The sequence below is a fragment of the Nyctibius grandis genome, chromosome 5 (assembly GCF_013368605.1).
Source record: "Nyctibius grandis isolate bNycGra1 chromosome 5, bNycGra1.pri, whole genome shotgun sequence".
Classification (NCBI taxonomy): domain Eukaryota; kingdom Metazoa; phylum Chordata; class Aves; order Nyctibiiformes; family Nyctibiidae; genus Nyctibius; species Nyctibius grandis.
Genome location: NC_090662.1, coordinates 63,210,337 through 63,237,787, shown reverse-complemented (window position 1 = coordinate 63,237,787; position 27,451 = coordinate 63,210,337). Strand labels below are relative to the sequence as shown.

General features: G+C 39.2%; 1 protein-coding gene across 4 annotated transcripts in view; it reads right to left on the bottom strand.

Moving 5' to 3' along the window:
- The window catches only part of LARGE1 (LARGE xylosyl- and glucuronyltransferase 1), a 300,056-nt gene that overhangs the window by 40,490 nt on the left and 232,115 nt on the right, over window positions 1-27,451 (bottom strand). For all 4 annotated transcript variants that reach the window (XR_011048183.1, XM_068400631.1, XM_068400632.1 and 1 more), the window contains 3 exons: window positions 24,540-24,644; window positions 7,416-7,528; window positions 5,777-5,902 (listed from right to left, as the gene is read on the bottom strand). Coding sequence is in view for 3 of the 4 variants with exons in the window: in XM_068400631.1 (XP_068256732.1) it covers window positions 5,777-5,902; window positions 7,416-7,528; window positions 24,540-24,644 (344 nt within the window). In the remaining variant the exon portion in view is untranslated. The remainder of the gene's footprint in view (window positions 1-5,776; window positions 5,903-7,415; window positions 7,529-24,539; window positions 24,645-27,451) is intronic.

The following is a 27,451-nucleotide window of genomic DNA, read 5'->3' as shown; positions in this document are numbered from 1 at the left end:
TACGAAAAGATACATCTTGGTAATTTTTCACTCTGCTTCAGTCCTTACAAAATCAGAGTATACAGGATATCCTGCATACTTACATACCTACTTTCCAGGTTGAAAGGGTAAAAAGTAAGAATAAATTAAGCTTAAATTGAAGCCTAAAGAAGTTCAATTTTGCAAAGTAGTGAACAGATATTCATTTTAAGCTTTCCTGCTTAAAAACTAGACTCCTTGTTTAGGCAACCAGATAGTTCCCACTGAAATTAACAGGAGTTAAACGTTCAGCAAATCTGCACAGTAAAACCACCTATATATGCCACTTTAACACCATTTCAATAGGCTTTTTTTCAGGCACAGGTTACTGAAAAGTTTAAATATGCTCCAAGTCATACTGCAAACAAGCACCACATGTGTAACTTATGCCTCCATTAGAGATGTCTGGAAACTTTATTTTTAAACTGTGTTTTATCAGAAATGAATGGTTTAATAAAAGAATCATTTCTCTCAGAAAGGATCAAATACTTCACAAAAATGTCATCAGTGAGGTTCCAGAGTGGTATTTCTGAACTACATAAGTGGAAGGGGCTCACATTGGAGTAGCCACCAACCCAGAGGTCCAGGCACTGCTTTTGGATGTGGGATTCAAATCTCTGCCCTGCCTGACCTGTTGCCCATGGTCCCGGGGATTACTTTACCCCCCATCTTACTGTCTATGCTGTATGGCAGTAAGCTGACAGACTGTCCCTGTCCTGTATTTTTCACCAAAGTTCTCAGTTTTCCCTCAAAAGGATTTGCAGCTCTTCATCTCCTGTTTAACGAGAGGCCTCCTGACTGAAAAAACACCCTAAAACCACCTCTATAATACCACAGTGCTCCCTTTTTGGCAGAGTGGAAGCACCTTACTGACTCTGATGTTCATTCAAGGGAGGGGTCTATGCTTAACACTCTTGAGCCCTTACACCTCCCAGTATAGCTCTTCCTTGGTTGGCATTAAAAGGTGCAAGGCAGCAGAATGCCAGAGCTGCTGCAGATCAGTGCTGAGGTGCAGAGATAGCATGGGGTGGCTCAGGGACTGGCATAGAAAGAGGTGCAATAGGACATGTTCGAGGCAGATCTGAAAGGATGTATTTGGGTTATGGACAAGAAGCTGTTTAAACTTTTGTAAGGAATCTCACAAAGTTGTTCTAGTGTGGAGGACATTCCCAGGTAGGACACAGTGAATCACATAACACAATTTCAGAATGGGGATTTTATGAGGTTAATTATTTAACTATCTGCTAATTTAGTATCAGCTGTGTTCAAAACCAGTTTGAAAAGCCATCAACAGGGTTTAAAGCATTTTCTTGTTTTGGGGTGTGTGCGGGGTAAATTCTAACAATTTGATACAATCCCGTTGAAGGTTCCAGCATCTGATTTTTGTGATTGTGAATTACCAGATTCTCTGTGTGTAAATAGCATCTGTATCCTTGACAACCAGACTTCTCTTCATGACCGACTCATTCAATGAGGTCATGACTCATTGTCAGAGGCATCACAATTAATTACTTTCTTTCATAGGATTTTTCTTGCCATTTGGTTTGTGCCAAATCAGAGTAATTGAGATTTCCTTACAGACAGGAACAAACTATTAACCAAAAAGGAAAGCAAACACAGGGCCCAACCCAGAAAAAGTAATGCATAAATGAACTTCAGTTCCAGACAGATCCCCACAGTCTTTGAAGCTCAGCAAGGCATGGTCCTACAGCACACGTTTGTCCGCTGACATTGCAGGCTACTGGGGACCATGTGAGGAGCTGAGGTAAGCAAGACAAACAGTGGACGCCTACATGGAATGACTATCAGCACTTCCACATCTTTTGGCCAGTCTTCCATAACAAGTCCTGAATGTTTCGCCAAGGTGTAACAAATGCCATGCAAAAATAAACACCTCCAGCCTTTAGAGACTTCAGCTGGCTCACTTGGCAAAAAGAATTAAAGGGCATCTGCTTCCTCTTAGCCCACTCTTGTTGTCTATTAAAATTGTTCATTTCAAGACGTTCTTGACTGATGCAAAGTATCCTTAATACGGATGCCCTTGGGGTGGGGGAAGATTTCTCTAAGTAGAATTGTTTATATAAGTTTTGGTGCCATATGCCACGGATAGCAGAACAAAGCCCACAGACTTTAGTCTAGTTGTGTACAGTGTGGCCTCTAGCACTATATAGTATGACACAGGAAATAAGTAAGCATCTAGATGAATGAAAATAATAAAGTAGTCTTATTTTGATATCACTCTAGATGGATATAAAATTAGTGGTCACTAACAATGCAGAACTTGGTTATAAATATTTCTATTCTTCTCATGCCTTTTCTGAAAGATCTCCATATGTAAGTCCTTCCAAATTTGTATATGCTGCTCAGCTGCAGCAAGGAAGTAGTCAAACATCTGACCTTCTCTAACATAAGACAGTGTAAAAAAAAAATCAACAAAATGGATAGAGATGCAACCTAATGAGGACTATAAAAAGAAAAAAGTGATTAGAATCCTCTTCAGGCAATATGAAATATTTAAGTGCTCCACAGGCCTGCAACAAGTATGCTGGTCATCCTGTGTTTGCATGAACATGAACAAAGCAGCAAAGAAGTGTGTATACACTGTTCAGTGTGTATACATTTCTGTTCAGAGGTGTGCACTCACACCCCTGACAGTAGCCAGCCCTGGGGGGTCTAAATTTATTTGATACAATGTTGTGTGTAAGAGGCAACAAATCCTCAAGTCCCATGGACTTTGAGGCCAGATGGAATTAAATCAGTGCTTTTTCAGTCTGACATGAGGAATGCAGTCTGATTTGACTCAGGAATACCTGACTGGGCCAGCTTTACCTTGGAATTTAAATCTCTCCCTGCATTTCCTTCTTTCCTACTCTATCCTTCTTAATCCTCCAGTACAAACTTCACAATCTGTCTTTCTCTCCCTCTTACCCTGGAGGTTTCTTTTACCTCATTTCTTATTCCAGTCTTACCATGAAATACAGGCTGTTCCATATATGTTGTGTCATACTATTTATAATAAATGCCATGGAACTGACTAACTTCGGTGATCTTAAGAGTATATTTTCTAACTTAAGCTAACAACATTTGTTGCTTTTTTGAGAGGACCACATACCAAACCAGCTGGTTTTTTTTTCAGAACTAGAATTTTGCTAATTTTAATAATGTAAATTCACAACTTTAATTGGTTTATGATTTTTTTTTTAATTGTATGAAGAATTTTAAACAGTGTTGCCTGAGGGCCAGTTCTTTAACTGCTGAATATGGGAAGAACTTTATTGAAACCAGGGGGCTTATGTGCACTAGATAAGGCTCTGGCCTCTCTTTCAAAGCAAAGAATTTCAGACCTGATTCAGTATTTAGGGGATAATTTTAGCACTGTCAGTAAGTCCAGTTCAGCTGAAGAAATTGCTTATGTGTCTGTACCCCTTGTTGAGTTAAATACCTCAGACCAGAAAGCCAGTGGAGGATATTATGTATCTTAGACTTCATTGCCTATGCTGTAATGGAACTGACAGTGTGATACAATATATGGTAATAAACAATCAAGCCTAAGTTACACTCGTAAACATAAATTTGTTAATCAACAATGACGAAATGATTCAATTTATTTTTAAGATACTTCTATTAAATGCTTACTTGTAGGTGTTACATATGAGCTAGGTGTCCCACACCTGAAGCAGATTAATCAATACAGGCATTGGAGCCCAAAGAGTGATTTGCCTGATTAGTCGTCAGGTGTCTACTCTGAGGTGAGCTTAACCAGTCTCCAAAACCACTCATGGGGATCACAGTTCAGCTGCCTAAATACAGATGTATAGCAACATTGAAAGCATCTTAGGGTTATCCTGCCTGCCCATCAGCTGCCTTGCCAAAAGGGTATGGTATCCTGTAGGTCTGTGTTGTATCTGCCAGTCCCATACAGATATCTGAGACTCAAACTGTGTTTAGGCAATTGAACTAAGCCCTAGATCCTCAGTTATTAGCTTCAATATCTTTTTCTCATGTAAATGTATGTGTCTTAACCTTATGCTGAATCCAATCTGACTGTCTCAGCGGATTATATGAGTTAACATCAGCCTCTAATTCACAGAAAAATACTGTGATATCTCCCAGGTAGGAGGTGAATTTTTCTAAAATTCATCTTTTAGAAAACATTTTCCCTGCTGCTACATCTCTCCTTTTGTTTCAGGCCTTGCAATTGCTGTCATACACGATTCTCAACATGAGCACAGAACTAAATCTCTACCAGCACTTTGTTACAAAGCATAAAACCACGATGCTTTTAAGTCCCTGAGTTGATCTTGCCCTACAAACATCTATCATAAAACATTTAGTGATCAGTGTACTGACCAGTAGACTGATATAACTTTAAAAGATGTCTTCTATGGACCACACCTGAACAGTTGGTTGTGAATACTTTATGTATGAAATTCAAGCAATACTAGTCAGCTTTGACAGGTCAGTTAGCCCATGTAGTAGATCTTCTGTCTTTTGGGAAGTGCAGCTTTTGAAATCAGTGTGTTGAGGGTGATTGATTTTCTATATTCATCCAGTATCTGGTGTTCATATTGAACACTCCTGCTGTTAGTCTGCAAATTGTTACAAGGGAAAATCTGGTTAGATTTAGGAAATATATTGCACCATGAGGGTGGTCAAACTCTGGAACAGGGGGCCAGGGAGGTTGTGGAATCTCAGTCTTTGGAGACTTGACACTTGACTGCACAAGGTGCTGAGCAACCTGATCTAAGTTTGTCCTGCTTTGAATGGGGTTTGGATGGTCTCCAGAGGCCCCTTGCAACCTCTTCTATGGTTCTGTGTTTTTGTATATTTTTTTTTAAACCTCATTTACTAAAGCATTCTCAAAACATAAACTAAGTGTATGAACCTTAACTGAATTTTAAAATGAATTGCCAAAAACTACCTAATATTTACCGTGTTCTGATGCCACTAGTCTGCTCTGATGGAATCTACTGCTGTTTAGCCATCCAGTCTTAATCTACACCTGGCAGAAGCACTATCAGCTTCAATTCTGAACTCTCTACATGCTACATTTGAGTCTGGCCTTTCAAAATGACCACAGCACAACTGATGTTAATTTACCCATATCTGTTTAAATCCATCCTGCTTTTATATTCTACTTGACAATAGTGAAAAATGTGCTACTAAACTGATACTATAGCTTAATTTCATTAAATTAATAGGTTTCTACTCAGTCTTTTTTTTCCAGGGCAAATCCTGCAAAAATGAGTGGCAGTGTGGCTGGGTTAAGTGTACGCAAAGGCTAAATATAAAGTGTGCAAGGTCTTTACATTTTGGCTAATGTATTTCTAGCTAGGGTCTGCCCAACTCTTTTTGTGAATTTCACTCTATTAAATGATGTGGACTAAAGAAAGAGTTTCAAACTTGTTCAGTACAAAAAAAAAAGGGTTGTATTCTTTGGCTAGGAAGAGCTAAGAACTGGGACAGCAAGGAACTCAGCAGTAAGATGCAGTGGCATAGGTGACACGTACTGAACGTAAGAAGGTGAAGCACTTCTCTAACACCTTGCCAAACCCCAAAGTAGCACCCATCTTTGACTTTTCTAGCAGTCAAAATGCACAAAGCCAAAGTCACATTTGCTTCCCCTGTTTAGGTGTCCTCACAAACTGTACGTGTTAGTTTCCCCCCCTACATAAGGGATTTCATCTTTCTGTCACAGTGGAGTCCTGCATGCTCTGCCCCAAAGGATACCACCCATCCAACCTCCTGTGAAGCATACCTTCAGGTCAGACACATCTCTGTAGCACTGCTCCGAACGAGTGTGATCAGACAGCTGCACATTCCAGAAACATGGGAGCTGGTAGACAAGGAAGGGATTTTGTTTGATGACTGCATTGAAGATATCCTAGCAGGCAAAAACAGAGAAACAGTTGGGTACATTGTTTCTACAGTGAGGTGACCTCACCCTCCCTGAGCTGACCTTCCTCTCCCCCTCAAAGGGAGAAATGCAAATAGTAATGCAAGCTGAACTCTGCAAACCTAGCTTCATAATTGTTTCCACGGAAGGTGCTATCAATCTAAGGGGCGATGTGTGGATCTGAACTAGAAGAACAGGCTCTCTTGACACACGGAGCTAACGGACACCAGCAAAGTTTTCAAAACATGTATCTTGTACTGCTGGCAAGAGATGTGGTTCCTCTGTAGTCACCAGAGAGAGTAATAGGCAGTGAAGGACAAACTGCCTGCTGTTAGTAAGTACTGCATCACTTCTGAATAAAGGGAATGAAAGTGATCTTGGCAGTTGCACTGCTTCAAGGTGAATTACTATGTGGGATTTTAGCTGGCACTTCATCATTGCAACAAGTATTCTAGGTATTTCATGGAAAGAGCACATAGGACAGATCTGCAGAACAGCTTACACCATAAGGGACAAAATGTGTTCTGCCTTTATGCAGCCATCTGGTTGGAGAAGTAAGTTACAAGGACAGTCTTGTGATTGAGGTATTAGGGTAAGACCTAAGCAACCTTGGTCCACTCCACAAAATTCTGCCCCATGCAGGCATTAGACAGCAACGTGGGACCTGATTGAAAACACAGTGAAGTTGCAATAACCATTTTAATGAACTTGGTAGCTTTTGGATCAATCTGCAAGGATGCTGTACACAAGTGTGCATCTCTATGTGCACAGTAAGCAGAATGCTTCCTTAGTGGTGACTAATCATAAGCCAGATGTAGCTCAGAAGAAGTAGAAATAGCTAAATATGATGCTGCATTGAGTTAATACACTTAAGCTGTTGAGCAAGACTTACTGGTTCAGGTCCAGTACTACATTAACAGGGTTTCTGGATTTAAAACTGAGAGCTGGCAGGAAGCACAAAGAGAGTAAATATGCATTTCCGTGTATAGGCACACTATTTCTTCTCTTGGCCTCAGTTTCCCATCTGTGGCACGGAGACAGCAGCACTTTTGTCTTCATGGGGGTGTTGATGCAAGGAGTACACTAAAAGACTGCCGGGACTCATGTGCCAGAAACAGTAAAGAAATATCTGGAGACTCTTAAAACTCAAGTCTGTTTAGACAATAACCAGTAGGAAAAGACATAGTATATTTGGACTTCTAGTGCCTGGAGAGTTTTATGTTAGAGAAAGGAGGACAGAAAATTAAAGCTTGAAAACCCATTTGTCTATCTATGAATCATCTGTGCAGAGGAGATAAAAATGTCAGTGTAGTAAGAGAAACCTCATGAGTAAACCTCCATTCCTCTCTTCCATGTTTTCCCCAGAACGATTCAACAAATGGTGACTACAGGCACAATATCTTTCCCCTGCCTTTTCCCACACCTCATCCCCTTTCCGTTTCTTACCTTCCTCAGTCCATGGAGTAGTGGTTGTATCACTCATCTGCAATGTCCTACTCACCTGGTCAGCCAGTGAAGTGGACAGCATGCTCATTAACTCCCGCTCTGCTGTGAGTCTCCACATCTGCTCCCATTTCATCTTCCGTAACTTATCGAGAAGCAGCAAGATAACCCCTGAAGGAAAACACAGTGCAGAGAACAAGAGAAGCCGTGATGTCATATGCCAGTCAAGGCCCATCCTGTCTATGTGCTCACTCAGCAGTTAAAACAAGGACATGAGCTGAGATCTATCAGTGGAAACTACAGTCCTTACCCTGTGCTAACACAGGAGGTTGACTAAAAAAAGCTTCAAGTTTCAAGATGCCACTAAGAGAGAGTTTTCCTGAACCCCTGAGGCTTCAGAGAAGAAACTGAAAGATGGCATACAGACGAACGCTAGGTTATACAGGCTTGCAAGAAGGCTAAAGTAGCCAAAGAGGAGTGAAACTGGGGAGAAGCAAGAGAAGGATGTTATATTTCTAGTAGTCTCCTTAACTGATAAAGCTTGATTTCATTATGACATGATTAGCATTGGGATTATTCCTTACAAAATGAACCCATACAGGTGATCCATGTGATGGAGGTTAACTCCATCCAAAGGTCATTATCATTCCAAAGAGAATTAGACAATATCCAAGAAGGAAGAAATAAGGAACCTCCTAACACTCAGAAGTGACCTTCCCACTCCTTATTCTGAAACGCTACAGGCTCCAAGAGGATATTCTGTCAAGTCACTGTCTACTAGGGAAAGAGCAGAGACAATCCTGATTTATCTAGTATGACACCATTTCTGCCATCTTCACACTGAACAGAGATCTGCTTCTTCCAAAATCCCACTGTTTAAATGAGTTTCTACCTGGCCTGAAATCAAGATTGTGCTGAGACAAAGGAATTTTGTCACTCATATAAAACATTTTACTCAATGCGTATGGGGCAAAATCTGGCCCTTAATACTTACCACATAGGATGCAATACATATACTGCATAAGATGGGATTGCAGCCCTTACTCCACCTAGTAAGAAGTTAATCACCTGACAGACCTGATTGCAATCCCTGAAACTTTTCTGAATAACAGATTATCAATGCTGGTTGCAACTTAGCCTTTGAGAGTGCCCGCCATTAAGGCAGCAAGTGTTCATAGAGCAGCATCCTCAGATCAGGAAGTTACATGCAAAAAGGGAAAAGAGATACTTCAACATGAATTGTTATTCCTCAGGGTTTTTTTTTGTTGGACAAAATCCTTAGTGTAGAAGAGGGGAAAACAGCAGAAGCAATGAAGCTGGAGTAAAGCATCAGCAAAACCTTTCCTACAGTGTCTCAGAAAATTTTACTTGACAAATTAACTTGGAAAGACTTAGATAAGAGCACTGTCATGAGGAATGAATGCAAACTGAAGAACCATAGAGGAAGAGTACCGATAAACAGCAGCCTAGCAGGTTGACAGGAAGTACCTAGTAAGAGCAACGATAGGCTCTGCGTTGTTTCACATCTTCATTAGTGGAAGGAGGAAGTGAACAGAAGAGTAATAACATCTGCAAGTGACATTAAACCAGAGGTCTTACAAAAAAAATTATGGTGACTGTAGAGAAACATAACACCCGCAGAGAAGAATATGAAATGGCAAAAACCAAGCACAGGGAAAAGCTGCCCGAGGGAGTCTAAGATGATAAAGCTAAAAGTAATGAGAATAAGAAAGGAAATATAGTCTGAACACTTTAAGAAAAATTCTCCTAAAACCGTTGTGGTGAAATAACCTAAAAATGGCAGATAAAATGCTTTATTTCATGTCTTTAAAAATCAGACTACACAAAGATTAGCAAATATACCTGGAACAATCCTGCAATGGTTGGCATAGAACAAAGGAGATTCCGGGTCATTTCTATCTTCAGTTTCTATGGCATGGCAAATTTCTTTCTAGCAAAACCTGGTACTGCCATGAATAAAAAGAAAGCCTCTTCTGGCACTGAATTTTGTGGCCTATTTTAGTTCTGTTTTCCATTTCAGTCCATCTGGTTCCCAAGGATGCTGGAACCTATAGTGAAGGCATCCTCTCATCTTCAGTCAACCTTTCTGCTTCCAGCTGTTGGATTGGAAAGGGACGTATTGTCACAACATGCTACAACGTATTTCTGCCACTGTGTTTGTCTTCTCTCCAGCATAACTGAAGCCTATTTGGAGTGTGCAGTGTGTGTGCATTAGCTTCTAAGAGAGAGAGCTATTGGGCATTGTCTCAAATTCTAGATCAATGTAAAGCAGATTCCTTGAGCTGCAGCAATAAACTGGGTGGGATAAGTTCCTCTCTGACAGTGGATTTTTTTCCAGCTGGCAAGAACTGTCAGCTTTGCTTCCATAGTGAAACACAACTGAGGAGATTCTTTATTAAAAAAACAAAAACTAATTTAATGCAGTTAACTCTAATGTAATATCATTTATAAATTATACACAATAAAACATTTTTTCTTAATTTCTTTATGCCTCCAGTCTGAGAAGGAAAAGGGGAAATGTTTTAATATGTGCAGTATTCTCCAATTTTTTTGTCTTCCACTCTTATGCTAGCAGCAGATTATGGCATAGCAGCTAAAGAGATTATGCTGTCCTGAGGGGCTATCATGGTAGCAGCTGAGAGTAAAAGAGACAGATGGGATGGAAAAACTGGAATATATGTAACAAAGGATGTATTAAATTATGATGCAATCATGGCTATTGAAAATATTCACAAGCTTTTAATGTTGCATCGTCAAGACTAATTTCAATGCGATTTCTATTTTAATTCACCTACAGGCTTGGGTACACCTTTGTACAGCCTCTGTTCAGGGCTTCTCGCACTGTGGAATTCTAATTTACTGCTGCTGTAAAAATAGCTACTGGAGAATATATACAGCAAGTTTAAATATTTACTCATTTGTATTATTGAGAATAAGAAATTTCTACTAAGAGGAGCATTTAATATTATTTACCTAGTTAGTGTTACTTGGTGCAAAAGCAAACCAAAAGCATGTGTGTTGGGAACTTTTAAATAGTTTATGCAGAGGAAAAATTACCTTTTCTTCAGAACCGAGCACTTCAGTTTTACTTCTATATTATTCTGTTACCAAAAGCAAACATAACAAATGAACTAACTCCAATTTGCGCAATGAGTTTGCAGACAAAGTGTCTGAAATAAGGAAAGGGAAATATTTGCCTCAGGAGCCCCTCCCCTCACAGTCAAATTGACCGAAATCTCAGACTAAATTCAAGACGACATAAAGCTGAACATAAGGGGAAAGGGGACTTACTCTCAGCTGCTGTGCTGGGGGAGGAAGAGACTGGAGAGAAAAAAAAAAAATCAAAGGAATATTTTATGAACATCTGGTCCCAGGCAGTGGGACTTCTCATCTTTTGATGAGTGCAGCATTTTTCTCCCCAAACCTACGTGAGAAAAACAAAGGGAAAGCCTGGCAGCAAATAAACCAAAAGAGAAAACTGGCAACCCAAATTCTCATAACTATTAAACAAATTATGATCAGCCATAGAACACCCTATTTTCCTTATCCTGAGGAAATAGTTCAGGCATATACAGAGATGCAACTCTCTCAAAGAGCTCCTGGAAAAATAATGCTTTATTACTAAACCTGTGGAACACATCCTAGTCTAGTTTTTACTTGGATGGCATTTTCTCCCCCTGCTTGATGAGACTTTGCTTTTACTACCAAAATCAGACAGATTCTGAATTGCTCAAACAAACAAACAAGAAAGCAAACAAACAAACAGAGTTTCTTAAAAATGTAATTTTAGGACACACAAAAAACCCAGCCCCAAAAGCAAAACAAAACAAAAGAGAAATTTAGTGAATAGATTGCAGAAAACAGGGCAAAAAATCTGAATCTATTTTGACTAAAATGTTTCAGTTGGGAAATACTGCAAATTTTTTTTTGGCACATTTTAAAAACCAACTTATTCTAAAATAGCATTTTTCACTTCAAAATTGATACAAATTAAAAATTTTATCGAAAATGGTTACAAGACCAGGAAAAGAAAAACAAATGTTTCATTCTGGGTCTAACAAAACTCTGGAGGTCGCCTGAATTTTTTGTTCTTTTCCCAGTTTTTGATTCAATTTGAATAAAATTTTTTTTCTTTCCAATGTTTTGACTAAGCAATGGTTTCAGTAGATGCTTGAAGCCATCTCAGCAAAACAGTCTGGGTTTTTTTTTGTTAATCTGCTCCAGAACAAAATATTTAATTTCATTTTTCTGAATAGTAAATGGAAAGTTTGCAGAAAAATCAGCAATTTCCCTTGGAATGCTACCAAGAATCCCCACCTCTTGCTTCAGGAACACAGACTTTTCCTGAAATTCAGAGAGGAATATATAGTAGAGCTGGAAGCAATAAACAACATTTTAAGATAGAACAGAACCACTTACAGAAGTTATAGTGAAACTAGACAAGCTTTCAAACTCAATCAATTTATTACAATGGCCCTTTTAAGGTGGCTGAAAAAATACTCTGTGCTGTGGGTGAAAAAATGTAGCTACTAAGAGATAATTTTCTGTAAGCACTACCTTGCCTGCTTCTTTCAAGTGGAACAGGATGCTTTCGTGAGCTGTTGAGGCAATGCCATATTATGTGAGCAGCATCTCAGAGCCTATCCTTGTCAGGTTTTAAAAAATTCTTCTTGTAACTAAGCCTATAACAGTGAACCATCTAGACAGAGAGCAAGTAGATACCATTACAACATCTGAGTATGACAGGCAAGACACACTTTATATTACAAAGCAATAGTGAGTTTTAAAAAAATTACTGGGATTTTATGATACCCAACCAGTACACCAAAGACCATACACCAAACCACTAAGTCTTAGATGCTGTAAGAAATAATGTTAAATAGGGCTGACATTATGGAGATTTGCTACAATAAATAACTCACCCAGAGATTTAAGGCAGCACAAACAACAGTAAGATACCATGTTTCGTGAAATAGATTTGGCACTAAAAAGTTGAGTTCAGTTCTGGAAGGGGTTATGGAACCCTTCCATAGCTCTCAGCTATAGAAGGGGCTTGTAGCAATGCTATCCCAGGAGAAGCACCGTCATAGTGTTGGCTGCTTAGTCATCTAGCAAATATTTATGCATGTTCTTTTAATTACAATTTATTGTACCTGAAATCAATGGAAGTGATACCTGTGTAATGCTAGGAATGCAACTACGCCTTTGCTGGATCAGGGCCCAAATGACCAGTTTTGCATTTGGAATCCACTGGGCCCCACCTCCATACCACTGACTGTGGCCTCTGCTCTCTACTCATAGTATCAAGAGCAAATAGAAAAATACAAATATATGGCTGTAGGGATTAAAAAATTGAATTAAGCTGCAATTCCACAAGCCACCGCACACATTTTTAAAACTTCATTTTAAGTCTTTGTGTGGATGAAAATCACTGCATTTATGTCACTTGATTTACAGACTAATCTATCTAACTGCTGCTCATAATTTGACTAGCCATATCATTAGTATAATAAAACCATAGCTTATGTCTATAAGTTTTAGCACAGTATGACCAAAGCCCTGTCATTCTAACACATTTTTGGAGTATCCTGATACATTATTTAACTACGAACTTATATGCACCAGCCTTTTTCTCCAGAAAAGCTTTTCACAATGTAAAAAAAACTAATAAAAATTTGCAAGGATGCACAATGTGTTAACTGAGAATAAACAATGACTCCACATTTGAACTTTTCTCTGAGAAAACCAAACAGGGCTGAGAAGCTGTTTTGAAATGGAAAGTGGGTGTCCCTCCGGGCATGGTGACAGAATGCAATAGCCCTTGTTTTCTCTGCACATGTATTGAAAGCGAAGATGTGATAGAGTGTATTTTGAAATGTAGTGCAGTCACTCTATTGGGAGCCTGGTTCCTCTTGAAGCATTATAAACATTTTGTTTACACTTCCTGATGACCATTTAATGAAATGGAACCCTTTTATTTTATTTATTCTCCTCTTCCAAAGTATGCTGTTTCTCCTTAGGCAGAATTAAAATGAAGGATATACTCAAGCATGATTCTAACTTCTTATAGAGCTACTGACTGTAGCTCAGAATTTCCTAGTTTTCTAATTGTTTCTTTATTGTTTAAATGCCTTTTTTCCTGAGCAATTTGAAAAAAAGATACATATGCTTTGTATCTTCTCTTTAGTGACTTCTGTTTCTGGGGGAATTTCTCCCAACTTTCTTGAAGCCCCAAAGGCTGCTACAGAAAAATTTCCTTGATCTGTGAGTCTAAAAGGTCTACAGGAGAGGACTCATGAGCCAAAAGACTTTTAGGAAGTCTATGGAGGAAAACCTCTGCTACTTAAACACCATCCTGCTAAGCAATGTTCTCCCCTCTTATCTTCCAGAGTCTTGTGAAGAGAAGTAACAATTCGGCAGGTCTCTCTGAGGTCAGCAAAGAAAAACCACCTCTAGACCTGGAGGAACTGGCCTTCTCTTACATAGACCCCAAGCGGTGCAAAGTCATACACTTTCCTGCCCAAATTGCTGATAAAGTTTTCCTAAATCCTATAGGAAAACAACGCAGCTGGCAAAAAGACAAGTATTAGCAAAATCAGAGAAGGAAGCTAGAGTTCTTCCCAGCTGCTCTACTTGCTTTGGGCACCAAGGAAGACACTAAGGATAGTAATCTTTCTCAAATCCCTGTGTTTCCTGAATTCTGTGCAGAGACTTGTAGGAGATGAAAACCATCTGTGAAGAACCTCCTTACAGGGATTTTAAGAAGCTCCCCAGCCTTTACAGTTCATGACCCTTGTGAGCATATAGGGTGCAGAGACTACATTATAAAGGCAGTGAAAAGCAAATATTCAAGGGACTTCTCAGTTGGTAAAGTAGGGAGATGGCTTCCAAGAGGGGGAAAAAAACCCGAAGAGGCAAATCATTAAATTATCTTGAAATCCAAAAGATTGGTAAAGTTTTTGCTCAGAAAAAATCAAGAAGTTTTAAACCTCAGTTAACACATCCTAACTTCAGACCAGCAAAGGCAGAGAGGACACAGGTTTCAGCTTCTAGATGCTGTAGCACAATGGCAATGACCAATCTAAATGGAGCAGAGGAGAGGTGTCTCAAAGATGTGTGTCTCAACACTGCCATGCACAAGTATCCCCCAACAGTTACTCAGTGTGCATCTCTGTACATGTCTGGAAGTCACAGAGGTGCCAAAAGTTGACACTAATAAAAAGATGGTCAGGTACGCATCTTATTATAAAGCACTTTGAAATGTGAGACTTAAAAAGAAAAGCGACATGGGGGAAACGTGGAAAATTTCTACAAAGTTTTAAAGAACTTTTCCTCTCTTTAATACTAAAAATGCAGTACATTCTTACACAGCAGGTTACCTGTAATTTCATTTGTCTGGGTGCTTAGGTGACTTCAGTCAAGAGTAAAACAAAGTCCCGGTTAAATACATATTTAAGTGATAAAGTCAGAAAGGATAATTTTTAGCTCTTGCATAACAGAGGCCATAGGATTTTTCAGAATCAGTTTGTGCTTTAACTAGAGCATAACTTCTAGAAAAACATTCAGTCTTGATCTAAAAATTTACGATAATGGATAATCTATCACAAACTTTGATAAGTTATTCCAATGCATAATTACCCTGATGAAGGATACTTCCCTTATTTCTAATTTGAACATGTCTTTGAACTTGCAGTCATTTGATCTTGCTGAACCTTTGCTAAATTGGCAAGCCCTCTACTAAGAATTGTTATTTTTTCCTGCAGATACTAATAAGCTATGATCAAACTATCCCTTGACTTGCTCCCAGATAAGCTCCTGGAGCCATTTTTCCCAATTTATGGGAAATTTTCCAGTATTTCCTTTGACCTTGTGAATTTATAAAAACCTGTGGAGATTAGACCTGGACAAGCAGCTAAATCCATTTTAAAATATATTCACTCCAAGAAGCGATCCCTAGCACCCAGATCAAGGACTACAGAGTGGTTGTATACACACTTCAGGGTCCAACTCTTTATTGAGCAGGCTGGCCACATTCATACTACAAAGTACTTGTCTCTGAGGGCCTAGTTAGTGTTCCTTTAGGTTTATGTTATGTTATGTTAGACATAACATTTTGTTTGCATTTCTCAGTGTCCGACATTATGAGAGGGCCATGTTGCAATTTTCTAGATTGGAGAGTTTTTAGCATGGAACTGAGGGTCTATGTTGTGTGCACTGGAGAATGTAATCAGGGCATGTAGGAATATTAGAGAGTGTGAAGTCTTCTGAAGCAGTGCTGAAGGACTAGAATCAGGTGCCAAACAGAGTGTAGTCCTATCCAGAACTACCTTCCAGAAATAATTCCTGGAGCGAACTAGCAAGAAATTACACTCAATATATTTTTTTTTCTTGACAAAAGACAGGTTGCTCCCTGTGAAAGACAGAGTACCAACTAATTTCTGTGCCCTGTGGATGATAAGGGAGCCAAGAGCGAAGAATGAACTAGGGAGCTAAGTTATCTGACAGTGTAGACATCCAGTATATCAGGAGGAAAATGTCTACACCCAATACAAAAGAAATCTATCTCCTGCACACATACTTGAAATGTCCCTGTTTACACGTCCAATGATCATACAAAGTGTTTTGACAATCATATTAAACCTGGAGTTCATGTTCATCTGATTATCCATCCTGGACTGATTCTCATGCATCTCTTCATTCTTTCTGAGTGTACAATTTTACATGTCGGTGCCTCACAACACAGAAGTGCGAGTGTCACAACTCTACATCAAGCCAGAGTAACTGGACTTTGGGTGAGCTGTCCTAAGGAGGAATCACAGAATGATACAGACTGTACAGGGTTACTGTGCGAGGTCAGTCATTATATCTCCCTGGGCAAGCATGTTTGGAAAAAGGGATCACACAAAGCTTGTTTCCATGGATAAAAACTGAGGCGGTTTGCTGGAATTCACTGAATATTTGCCCTGATGAAAGCAAGTACGTCTTCCAAAACTAATCTATCTTGAACTCTCCATCTAAGAATCACCCACCTTTAAAAGAAAAAAATCTCTTTCTTAATCCTCAGCTCCTGTAAATCAGCTTAGGTCTATTTAATGCAAGAGTCAGACATTTATATCAGATCTGGACCTTATCCATGATGCTTATCTATGTTTTTTTCTTCCTCAGAAAGCAGCAAAAAGTGAAAGGTAATAGGGAACATTGCTTCAAATTATATGGGTTTTTTTTGATTTTGATCCTCTCAAAAGCATCATATTTAATAGGGGTCGAAATGTCAACAACTTTACAAGGTTACCACTTTTGACTATGTGAAGAGGAAAAATGCACCCTGCACAGGTGATAATTATTTTGGCTGGCTTCTAATATTAACAGTAGTCTTCAAGGCTAATTGTAGGGATGGGCATAATGACTAAGAACCTGTCATAGCTTTTCTTGATCTGGTGTTCAGTCAATGCCCTAGCAACAGATGAGGAAATGTGGCTCATGGGCTGAACAGCCTCTCAGGTATTTCTTTACAGTTGGATGACAAAGAGGTTTGGCGTTTTGCATTCAGAAGCAACGAGATGACTTTTTCCCCCCGCTATTAATGGGCAGTTTATTGACTGGATGACATTCAGGAGGAATAGAACATTCTAAGAAATGGATTAGGGGAAGGAGAGCAGCAGCACAGAATGAACAAACCTAAAAATTAACCACAGCATTTTTAAAAAAAACAGGAAACAATGTACTTTAATGCAATGATTTCATCCAAAGATCAGCTGCAGGTCAATCTTTCCTCCATGACCATTTCTCTTCTAGTAACAGAGAGACAGGATTAGGTTCACAACAGAAATACAGGATGCATTTGCATAAGGAGAAAATGTGTGTGGAGCTGTTTAACATGCTCATTTAGCCAAACTGAGGTACAGTTTGGATAAGGGGACTACAAGGTGCCTGTAAAGTAAGTCAGACTGCCAAGCTTAAAGGGTTGCATTCAGCAATAAAACATTCAGATGGTGGCCAATTATAAGTGGTATTACACAAGAATTGATACTGGGGTTGATACTGTTTAACATCTTGATTAATGAGCTGGAGATGAGATAGAATGCATCCCCAGCAACATCACACATGACACCAAATTGGGGTTTGGCCAATACCCTGGGAATAGGGCTGCTATTCAGAGGAACCTTGACAAGCTGGACAAGTGGGCTAAGAGAAAGCTCATAAAGGTCAATGGAAAGTCCTGCATGGGACTATTCCTGAATGGACAGTACAGGCTGGAGGACAAGTGGATAGAAAGGAGCTCTTCAGGAAAAGTCCTAGGGGCCTTGGTGGACAGCAAGTTGAACATAAGCCAGCAGTGCGACCTTGTGGCAAAGGTGGCCAGCCACATCCTGGGCTATATTAGCCCCTTAGGTCAAGGGAGGTGATTACCACTCTTTACTCAGCACTTGTAAGACCACATCTGAAGTACTGTTTTGGATACCTCAGTCAAATGAAGACACTGACATGCTGGAGTAAGTCCAGCGTAGAGCAACCAAAATGGTCAGAGGCCTGGAGAACATGTATGAGGAGAAGCTTAGAGAACTGGGCTTGTTCAGCCTGGAGAAGGGAAGGCTAAGGGGATATCTTATTGCTGTCTACAGCTACTTAATGGAGCCAAATTCTTCCAAGAGATGCACAGAGACAGAATGAGAGGTAACTGACACGAATTGCAGCAACGGAAATTCTAGTTACGTATTAGGAATTTTTGCTTTTATTTTTTACTTTTCTCAACAAGCCAGTAGCCAAATACAGGAAAAGGCTGTCTTGAAAGGTATCCTTGGAGATACTAAAAACTCGATTGAAAAAGGCCCTGAGCAACCTGACTTGGCTTTCAGTGGGAAGAGGATCAGAAGATCTCTGGAAATCCTTTCTGACATAAATTGCCTATAATTCTATGATCGTATCTGGGAAAACTTTTCTTTTCACCACCTCTGCTAGGGTCTTGAGAACAACCGTGTAGAAACTATCTGTATATATAGGGTACTGCAGTGCTCCTGTCCTCCCCTGAGCTCAGTTTGACAAAGACAGGTGGAAGAGGGAGGGTTGAGGAGCTACAGCAGGAACAACTAAAGTCAGGATGTAGCCGAACACAGACATGGAAGACAGACAATGGGGAAAGAATTGAGCTGCTGCTTCTGAGATCTCAGTGTCCACTCAATTTTGCACATTCTTCTTTCTCAAAAGTCTCTTGATTTTTTTTAAAGGAGAAAGGTTTGTCCTGAACCTAGTTTGCTCTAACACTAAAATGATTAAAGCATAGTGATTTCTGTAGCCAATAGTACCTAAGATAGTGATCTAACTGTGACCAAATTCAACTGTTTTTTGTTGGCACTCTCTTAGAGGTGACAACTTTGACACAAGGATGTAGAAAGACATCTTAGCTACTCCACTACTTTCTGTGACAGGCACCAGGCTACCTGTTAGAGTCCAAAGGTGGAGTCCAGCTGTGATGCCTCTTTCTTTGCTTTGGGATTATGGTTAAAACCTCTGTTTCTGTATCTACAAAAAGGAATTGTCTTTACACAATCACCTTTATGAGCACAATGAGAAACTGGAAAGTGAACTTGCACTTCAGAAGAAAAAGTACTGGTTTTACTATTACTATGCATTTGTCTGGGGTTCTCCTGTCACATAATAAAGTTTTTGTTCTCAGTTTAGGCACATGGATGCCTCTACTAAGCTTTTATGTGCAAGTCTTTCATCTAAATTTAACCTGCTAATGATGGTCCCTCTACAATAAAGAGAGGGCATTTCAGACTGCTGGACAACATAAGTACTCATCAAGCTATGTATGTTCACATAAAGAACTGTCTTGATCAAGCTAAAAATACCACACTTCAGAATGATTCTTTAAATCACTAGATTGGAATACTACACATATATGTCCTATTTAGGTACATTACATGGAGAACTTAGATTATGAACTCAGGTTAGAACAGCAAAAAATTCCAAACTAGGACAACTTAATCAACTAGAAAGAAATACTTTTTATTTATGCCAATACAACGGAAACTATAATCTGGTACAGACTGCCTGAATGCCATTGTTTTTTTATCACAGGTTTCTTAGGAGATGAAAGTTTTCAATGTTTCAAAGAAAGTCAGGTGTTGTTTAAAAAAAAAAGATAGTTATTGCAGGGTCTGATAGATTCAATTGCTAAGGACCAGAGGATGTATCTCAGAGAATGCAATGAACAGTAGACTAATTCAGCCGCAGCAATGCCATTACTACATGGACAGGCCTCTCAAACTAGAGGTACCATTTTAAAAATCAAATACATATTGACCCTCATTTCAGAAATGTCAAGCATGCTATAAACAAGTTCTCAGAACATCACATGCGTTAGAAACTGCATGAGAAAGACTGGAAAGAAATCTGTTCTTTGAGGGTAGTCAGCTTTAAGATAGCTTATTTTTAAGTGCAAGCTACAGATTATAGACAACAAAGATAGCGATGTGGTCATCAAAAGCAGAATTATCATTTTAGCTTCCCACCATTGACACAAACAGACTGACATTTCCTGTTGAGCCTAAAAGCAACAATGTGTTGGCACTTCCTAAACTACTACCTGTACAATGTGCATAATACCTGTATTTCAAATGCATCTTTGTGTGTTACAAAGCACATGTGTATCAGCATGCTTTGCACTGATGATAACAATATTTGCTGAATGAGCTCATAGCATCTTAAAGAAGGAATAATCTAATCCAAAAAAATGGCACAGTGTAAATCTGAGTAGGTGAAGAAAGTGCTACTTTTTGCCTTGACGTTGGTGTTGGACTTCATTTTTTCTTTTTTTTGATCATTAAAATGTATTTCTCATTTGTTTGCAAAGGCTCCCGTACTTACAACCAAACCTAAAGAAACCAGTTCCTGTACCAAATGTCAGTAATGTTTTATGTAATGTGAGGTAAGAATATTGCAATGGCTTTTAGAGAGGGCGTGGCTAAACTGAGTCAAGCCCCAGTGGTGGGTATTTAAAGGTTCTATAAACCATGAGTTTTCTGACTTCTTCATTCACTGAGACAATTTGCGAAAATCTGCTCTCTCAAGCAACCACTACACTCCTTTCTTTACACCATGCAGAAAAGCACTAGTCTTAGTCAGAATCTATGGAATATAGTTTGTAAATTAGCACTATATTCAGATGGCTGTCATGGAATTCTGACTCTGCCAGAGGAAAAAAAAGACATTTTGGTAACAGATCTACCTAGAATTAGGCAACAATAACTATTTAAAGCATTAATTGTGAGGATTTCTAAAAACCAGGAATGTCTGATTAAATTAAAAATCCTCAAAACTTCTTATCATCAAATCCATCATCATAATGTTGTAAGCAGAAGCCTGCGGAGCTCAGATGAAAGCGGTTATAGTGTTTCCGGAGCAGGACCACAGGAAGTTCCATGACCACCACCACCCCATTTTGCATTGCTTTACTAGTCATTTGCTTTCTGCACTGAAGATGCACAGTATCATCACAAAGAAGCACAAGATGTGATCCAGTCTAATTTCATATAAACAGTCTGCCCTACATTTGTCTTTATTATTCACAATTGTTAAATATAATGCAAAAATGATGTAACATATGCTTTCCACTTCCAATTCATCTTCCATAGGTCCTTTTATTCAAGGAAACAATGAAGGAAAGAGATTCATTCTAGCATTCTTCCAGTCATTACAAACATGGGAGTAACAATGCACAGTGCACACGTAACCTGGTAATCGTTAGCTGCTAGCCATTCCCTTCTGTTCTCATCCACAAATCTCATAACGTGACATCTCCCAGCGTGGGAGTATGAATCCACAGCTCAAGCTGTTGAGACACCTCCTTACAGTACCTAGTAGTTTCACTGAGGCAGTGTATTTCAGATGAGCCTCAAATCCTCAGGATGGGATTGTGTAGTCTAGAAGTCTGAAATCCCCTGGGCCAAAGTTTTTACAAATGCTCCCCTTGCATCCAAATTACAGGCACAGATCCTCCCTAATGCTCCATTTGAAAGGCATGGAGTCCATTATCAGCTGATGTAAGTTGGCCCTGCTGCAGTAAAGCCAGAGAAGCCAGGGGTGATTCACACCAGCTGAGGAAGTGGTCTGAAATCATAGTAACAGCCACCAGAAACTCCTTTTAAAAGCTATTCTCCACCATGATGGAAAGTACAAAGCAGACAAAGTGCTAAAAGCTTTTATGTTTAGAATTTCTTTGACAAGATATTTTTCTGAGGACTAAGATGTCTGTTACTCCAGAAATGAACATCAAACCATACAGTGCAACTCTGGAGCTGTCAGTTTAACATCTGTAAAGAGAAGAATCATAGTGCAGCTCAGAAGCACTTTCAAAAGGCCAGTTTAGCCAGTGAAAGACAATACAGATTACACAGAGAGAAAAGTGTGCTTTAACTAATGTATGAGGAGTCTGTAAGAGTTAATCTCAGTGTAGACAAGCAAAATGGAGTGGACGATATATTTAAAAAATATTTGATTAAGCAGCTTACTGAGTTTCAGCCAATGAGGTAGAGAAAATACCTGGGTAACTTTGTGGTACAGAAGGAACTGTATTTAAAATGGTTTGAAGAAGGGAATGTTATCTCAAATAAAGAATGGTCTAACTAAGAACATTTTAAACACTAATTAAATTGTCACTGAACTGACTTTTGAGTTTGGTCTGGTTTTCCTAAGGTTATATTATCATGGACTAAAGTATCACTTGGCTTATCTGCCTGTGCAAAAGAGGAAGAAGGATGAAAAAAACCCAAACAAAATCTTTCCTTGAAAATCTGTATTGGCTGTCAGGAGATTTGGCCTGGGTACGTAGGAAGAGGAGAACGCACATGCTTACTGGGTTTACAGAGCTAGTGGAGAAGGAACAAAAACACCTTTGGCTTTAATGTATCTGCCTTCTGGGACTCCCCCAATCTATATGTTGTTCAGAGTAGCTAAGACATAGAAAGGTAGGAGTGAAAGATAAATTACTTGCTTCAGAAATTGGGATGAAGCAGTGGAAGAATTTTGACTTTGAGAGGTGCTTCTGCATCAAATCTGCCAGGGTTGGGTCTGGTTGAAGAGGCTCACATAAAAATCTCTTTTCTTAGGATTGTATCATAGGACTGTAGTAAACACTCTCCCAAGAGCAAAGTCTGTCTGAGAGCTTCCCCCTGATTCAGCTTTGGATCCTCCTTGGCTAGAGTGTTGAGTTCAGTGTCAATTATTTTAATTTACTGAACACATCAAACAAGCTCCAGTTCACCTGGTATTTCATCTTTCTTGAGAGATTTATACCTCCAGTCTCTGCTAGATTACTGAGGCAAACAATGAATTCAATTAAGAAAATTATAGTAAATGATGCTGATTCTGTCAATAACTTCGTTTGCTACTTCTCAGAGGTTGCACTGTTTCACTCAGTGACCTCTTGCTCCACGTACTTGAAAAAACATCATTCCACTTCATATGATCACTTGTCAATCTTCCATTCATTATCTACCTTCTGTTTTTTTTTCCCTAAAAAATAGGAAGTTTTCATAACTACAGGTGAGTTATTTGAAGAAAGAAACTGCAAGCAGACTAAAATCATGGGCAGGATTATGCATGGCCTGGTAGGTATGTATTAACACATACCAAGAATTTGCACATGCAATATATGTGAAGGACTGCAGACATTCAATTATTTTAGCTTTCAGTGGAAGAATTTTGTGATATACTGACATTTGGTACCCCTACAAAACATTTGGAACAGAATGTTAAGACAATATAAATTAAAGCTTTACAGCATTTTTATTTACATAATTGCATTTTAGATACTACCCACCATACATTTCTGGGTTATTCTAATGTTATGTGGTTGTGACACATTTCTCTCTGCCAGCATTAAAATGGCAGAAAGGAAAAAGCAAAAATGCAGCAGGAAAAAAGTAACTATAAAAGGTTGTCATCTCTTGGCAGAACAAAAGATACTGCTTTGTGGTGTAACACTGAACAGAACTGACATCAACAAGTTTAGCTGTGTATAACATAAGCTTTCAGGTTTCAGGACAAATCCATGAAACTTAGCTCTGTCTCATGCTTTTGGGGGGTGGGGTGGGCAGCCCAAGCCTTTATATATGCAATTCTGCTCTGGCAAGTGAAGAACCAGGAAACAAATCTCTATTCCCAAAATCTTGTATCCATATCTATCTGTGTTCTGTTAGGCTATTCTTTTGAACGCTTTCACAGAACAGAGACGCTTTGCAGAGGATGAAATACAGATTCACAAAAACTGGTGATTTCCCCAAATATACAAAGGAATACAGAAATACAGATGACCCAACCACAACTGCAATTCTTTTTCTAGTTAGTCCGTTTAATTAAATCCAATATATTTCTGTGAAGCAAAACCACTATTGTGGTGAATAATTTCCTGATAGTGCAGGGATATTTAAATGGACTCATCTTTTCTAAATGGAGGTTTCACCATCTGTTCTGCCCTTTTATTACAAATAGAGAGGGAACCTAACTCCCTGCATCAGCACGTAAAGCCTAGCATCGAAATGATTTAGATGTACGTGTGTGTTCTTTATGCACCTGGTATGTTTTCTCACATACCAAACACAAATCAGTGGGAAGACCTGTCTCTTGCAACCTAATAAATTCTGTGATCTAGTGTGTGTATTCCTTTCTCATGGCAGCAGAAATCGATGGCCAGTAGTTTGCATTTTATTAGGACAATTATGACTCTGTGGCTGTCCTGCAGGAGTTGTATCTTTATTGGGCTGACATTTTGTGATACCATTTACCTCTCTACAGAAAATGAGTCTTGATTCCTATTCTATCCCTCTTTCTGGGCCTACATACACTGCATCATGGATGGAAATCTTGCAGGAGATGTGCTGAGGATGTGTCAGACTGCTGAAAAGCTCCGTCCTTCCCTAAAGGATGCCATACAACCTCTCTTAAGACCATTTAGAGAAGGAACATATTCTCCTCAGAGTAGCACAGGACCAGAAACTCAAAATGCATCACACTGCATCATTTTTACTGCTTTAAATGACAAATTTTGCACTAGGTTAGGAAGGGAGGTGCAAATTACCACATCTCATACTCTCTGTACCAGGACACTGACTGCATGCTCAATGCAAACGTTAATTCAAAGAAAACCCTCACGGCCTACCTGTGTTGTAGCCCCTCCCAAGCGCTGGCCAGGGCCGATGATTCTTCCAAAGGTTGCCCAAATACCAGTCACTCTGATTTTCCACCAAGCCAAGAACCTGCTGCCCTGGAAATGAGCAAATTGCAAAAAGACCGTGAGACAGAAGACAGTCAATCAATGGAAAACAAACACAAAATCTGGAGAGGGACAGCCAGTGAAAAGAGAAGACAGAAGTTCGGATGCTGCCTTTGCTTTCAGGCATTCGGAAGATGCCTGCTTATATAACAGGCAGCAAGCCTGGCACAGCAAACTCAGCACAGTTCATTTCTTTCCTTCTCCCCTGGCTAGTCTGAGTAATTAAACACTGTGGGAACCTTTGTCATGCTGACAAAAATATATCACCCAGACAAATCTGAATGCTGCTTCATTTTGGAATACAACGATGGAGAATCCACCTAGTGAGAAGTAAGTGTTGGTAAAACGATCATCTAATATGAAGATCGGTTCATACACTGATGGAGATAATATAATTGAAGAACAAGGCTCAGTATAACAAATTATTCTCTTCCCATGCTCCCCCCCCCACTAGTTTCAGGGATTTTTTTCTCAGTCACAAAGGAAATCCCTTTTGCTCAGGAAAATACTGCATTCTAAGAGTTTACCTACATAAGAAAGTTGCACTGTTTTAATTTAAGAGAATAATTTAAAAGCCTGTGTGGAATGCTGCATAGAAATTACGATTTCAGTTTTAGATGGGCTTATTTTGGTTTAGCTTACATTGATTAGCAGCTGGCTTCAGCTAGAGTAAAACATGTTTTAAATCAAATGTCTAGAAAATTTGCACTGCTTAAAAATCAACTGAAAAGTGAATGTTTGTATAGATAAGGACTTAATTATCTATCCTGAAATGTGCTGCATAAAATGTAAATAAGAGAAGTGATTGAAATGATGCTCTGGTGACAGAAGATGGAGGGAAGGGAAAACTGCATTTGGATCCAGTCAAAGAAAGGAAAGGCAATGGTGTTTTGACAGAGGGACCCACTCATTGAGGGCACTAAGACTGGAAGCGGAAATTATTTTGCAACCTTTTGAGAAAGCAATTAAGCATCATGCTCTGAAGGCACATTTTCAAATCCCAGCTATGCTCATAAAACTGGGTGTATGGTCACAGCAGTGGACCGAAAGCATCAAATGATCATTATATGTTGCTTATGTAGGACCACAGCTGTATTACTAAAATTTCAGTTTGGACCAAGACAAGATTGGGCTAACAAGCAATACATAAAGACAGAAGTGATTAATTCTATTTCATAATCGGCTAGAAAGACGTTAGGATAGCTCAGGTGATTGCGATACTCTCCTGTGGTATCTCTAATTCAGTGGAACGTCAGTAACCCCTATATGTGTCTCAAATGTTGTTTCAAGGAGTGTGAGCAGCAGTGAGTGGCCAATGCATATAACAAATAAATCAGAACAATAGAAAAACATTCAAGGAGTGAAAAGAAATCAATCTAGAAATTACCTTGAGAGACTATCAGGTCCACTCCACACTACTGTTCAGGATCATCCTACTCTATCCTAATCACAACATGCCAGTCCTCACCAGATCTCATTTTCTAATGATGTCTTTCCTTTTCCATTATATATTACATATAATATATATATTTAATTTTCCACTCCACAGCTCATTTTTAAGGAGGTGGGAAATCTGGGAGAGAGCAGAAAGGATCATATAAAAGACCACCACACATTTATCACCCCATTGGTGCTACTGAAAACTGGTAATATTAACAGAGTGCAATGCACACGGGAATGAAGGAAATGACAAGTTAGAGGCAGATGTATCCTAAGCAACTGATGACTTGTTCATACAAATAAACTGTAGCATCTCTCAACCTGTAAGACACATAGAATATATTAGACAGCACATGAGGCACCACAAGCCGTATATTGTGAGGAAATATGAAAGAGATCTCAACTGGCTAAAACAAGTCTTAGCCAAAAAAGGCAGAAGGGCAAAATTTAAACCAACACTTGTTGATTCCAGGCTGGAAGACTGCCTGTTCCTTATAACGACTCCCTTACAGTTGAGGTAGAATAAATCAAAATAAGAAACTACCATGGCTAGTAAGAGATGAGGAAAAAAAACAATAAAAAATGCAGGTGCAGATGGGCTGGAATAGATGGCACAGCTGGTAGGAAGAGAGTGACCCTGCCCATATTCTAACAGTGCATTTCACAACTCAGCAGTCCACAGATCCTTCTCAGGATAGTACTGCAAACATCAAAAGAAATGTTAGAATTCCATTTGCAGGAAGCAGATACTGAACTTCCTTAGCATGGAGCATCAACCTGCTTTCATTATTTTAGCCCCATGCATTTCCCAACAAGCCACAGAGTTCAGCCTTCAAACTGATGAATAATAAAAAATGAACAAACCTTGCTGCTTGCTAATAATTTTCCTTTCCCACCTACCAGTCCAAAGTCTCAGTTCTGACAATGTACCCCTGAAATACTTATTTCTCAGTTATTATTTCTCATGCTAAGATAAACTGAAAAGGCTCAGGAAATTATGTTTGCACGTATTTATTGCAGCTGTATCATTTCCTTCCCCTTTTTCCCTTTATTTTTGAAGACACCAGAACAAATCCTGCTCTCACCAGTATTCCTTGAGGTTTGATATAGGACATGGATGAAGGCAGAAATTAATACCATGTAAGCTTTTGGGCTTAGATACATGGATCAGATAATGTGTCTTACTGTGTATCAACTGAGCTGGAATAACTGCCTGCACACTTTATTTTGCTTTTGCAATGGCCTGAGAATGTGCCCGTGTTCACGTACTGTCCTAGGGTAGAGCATGATGCAACTTGTCAGGCTGTTGTAACTCTTGCTGGTGTCTAAAACCCTACTAGGTAGACGTGATGGCTTGT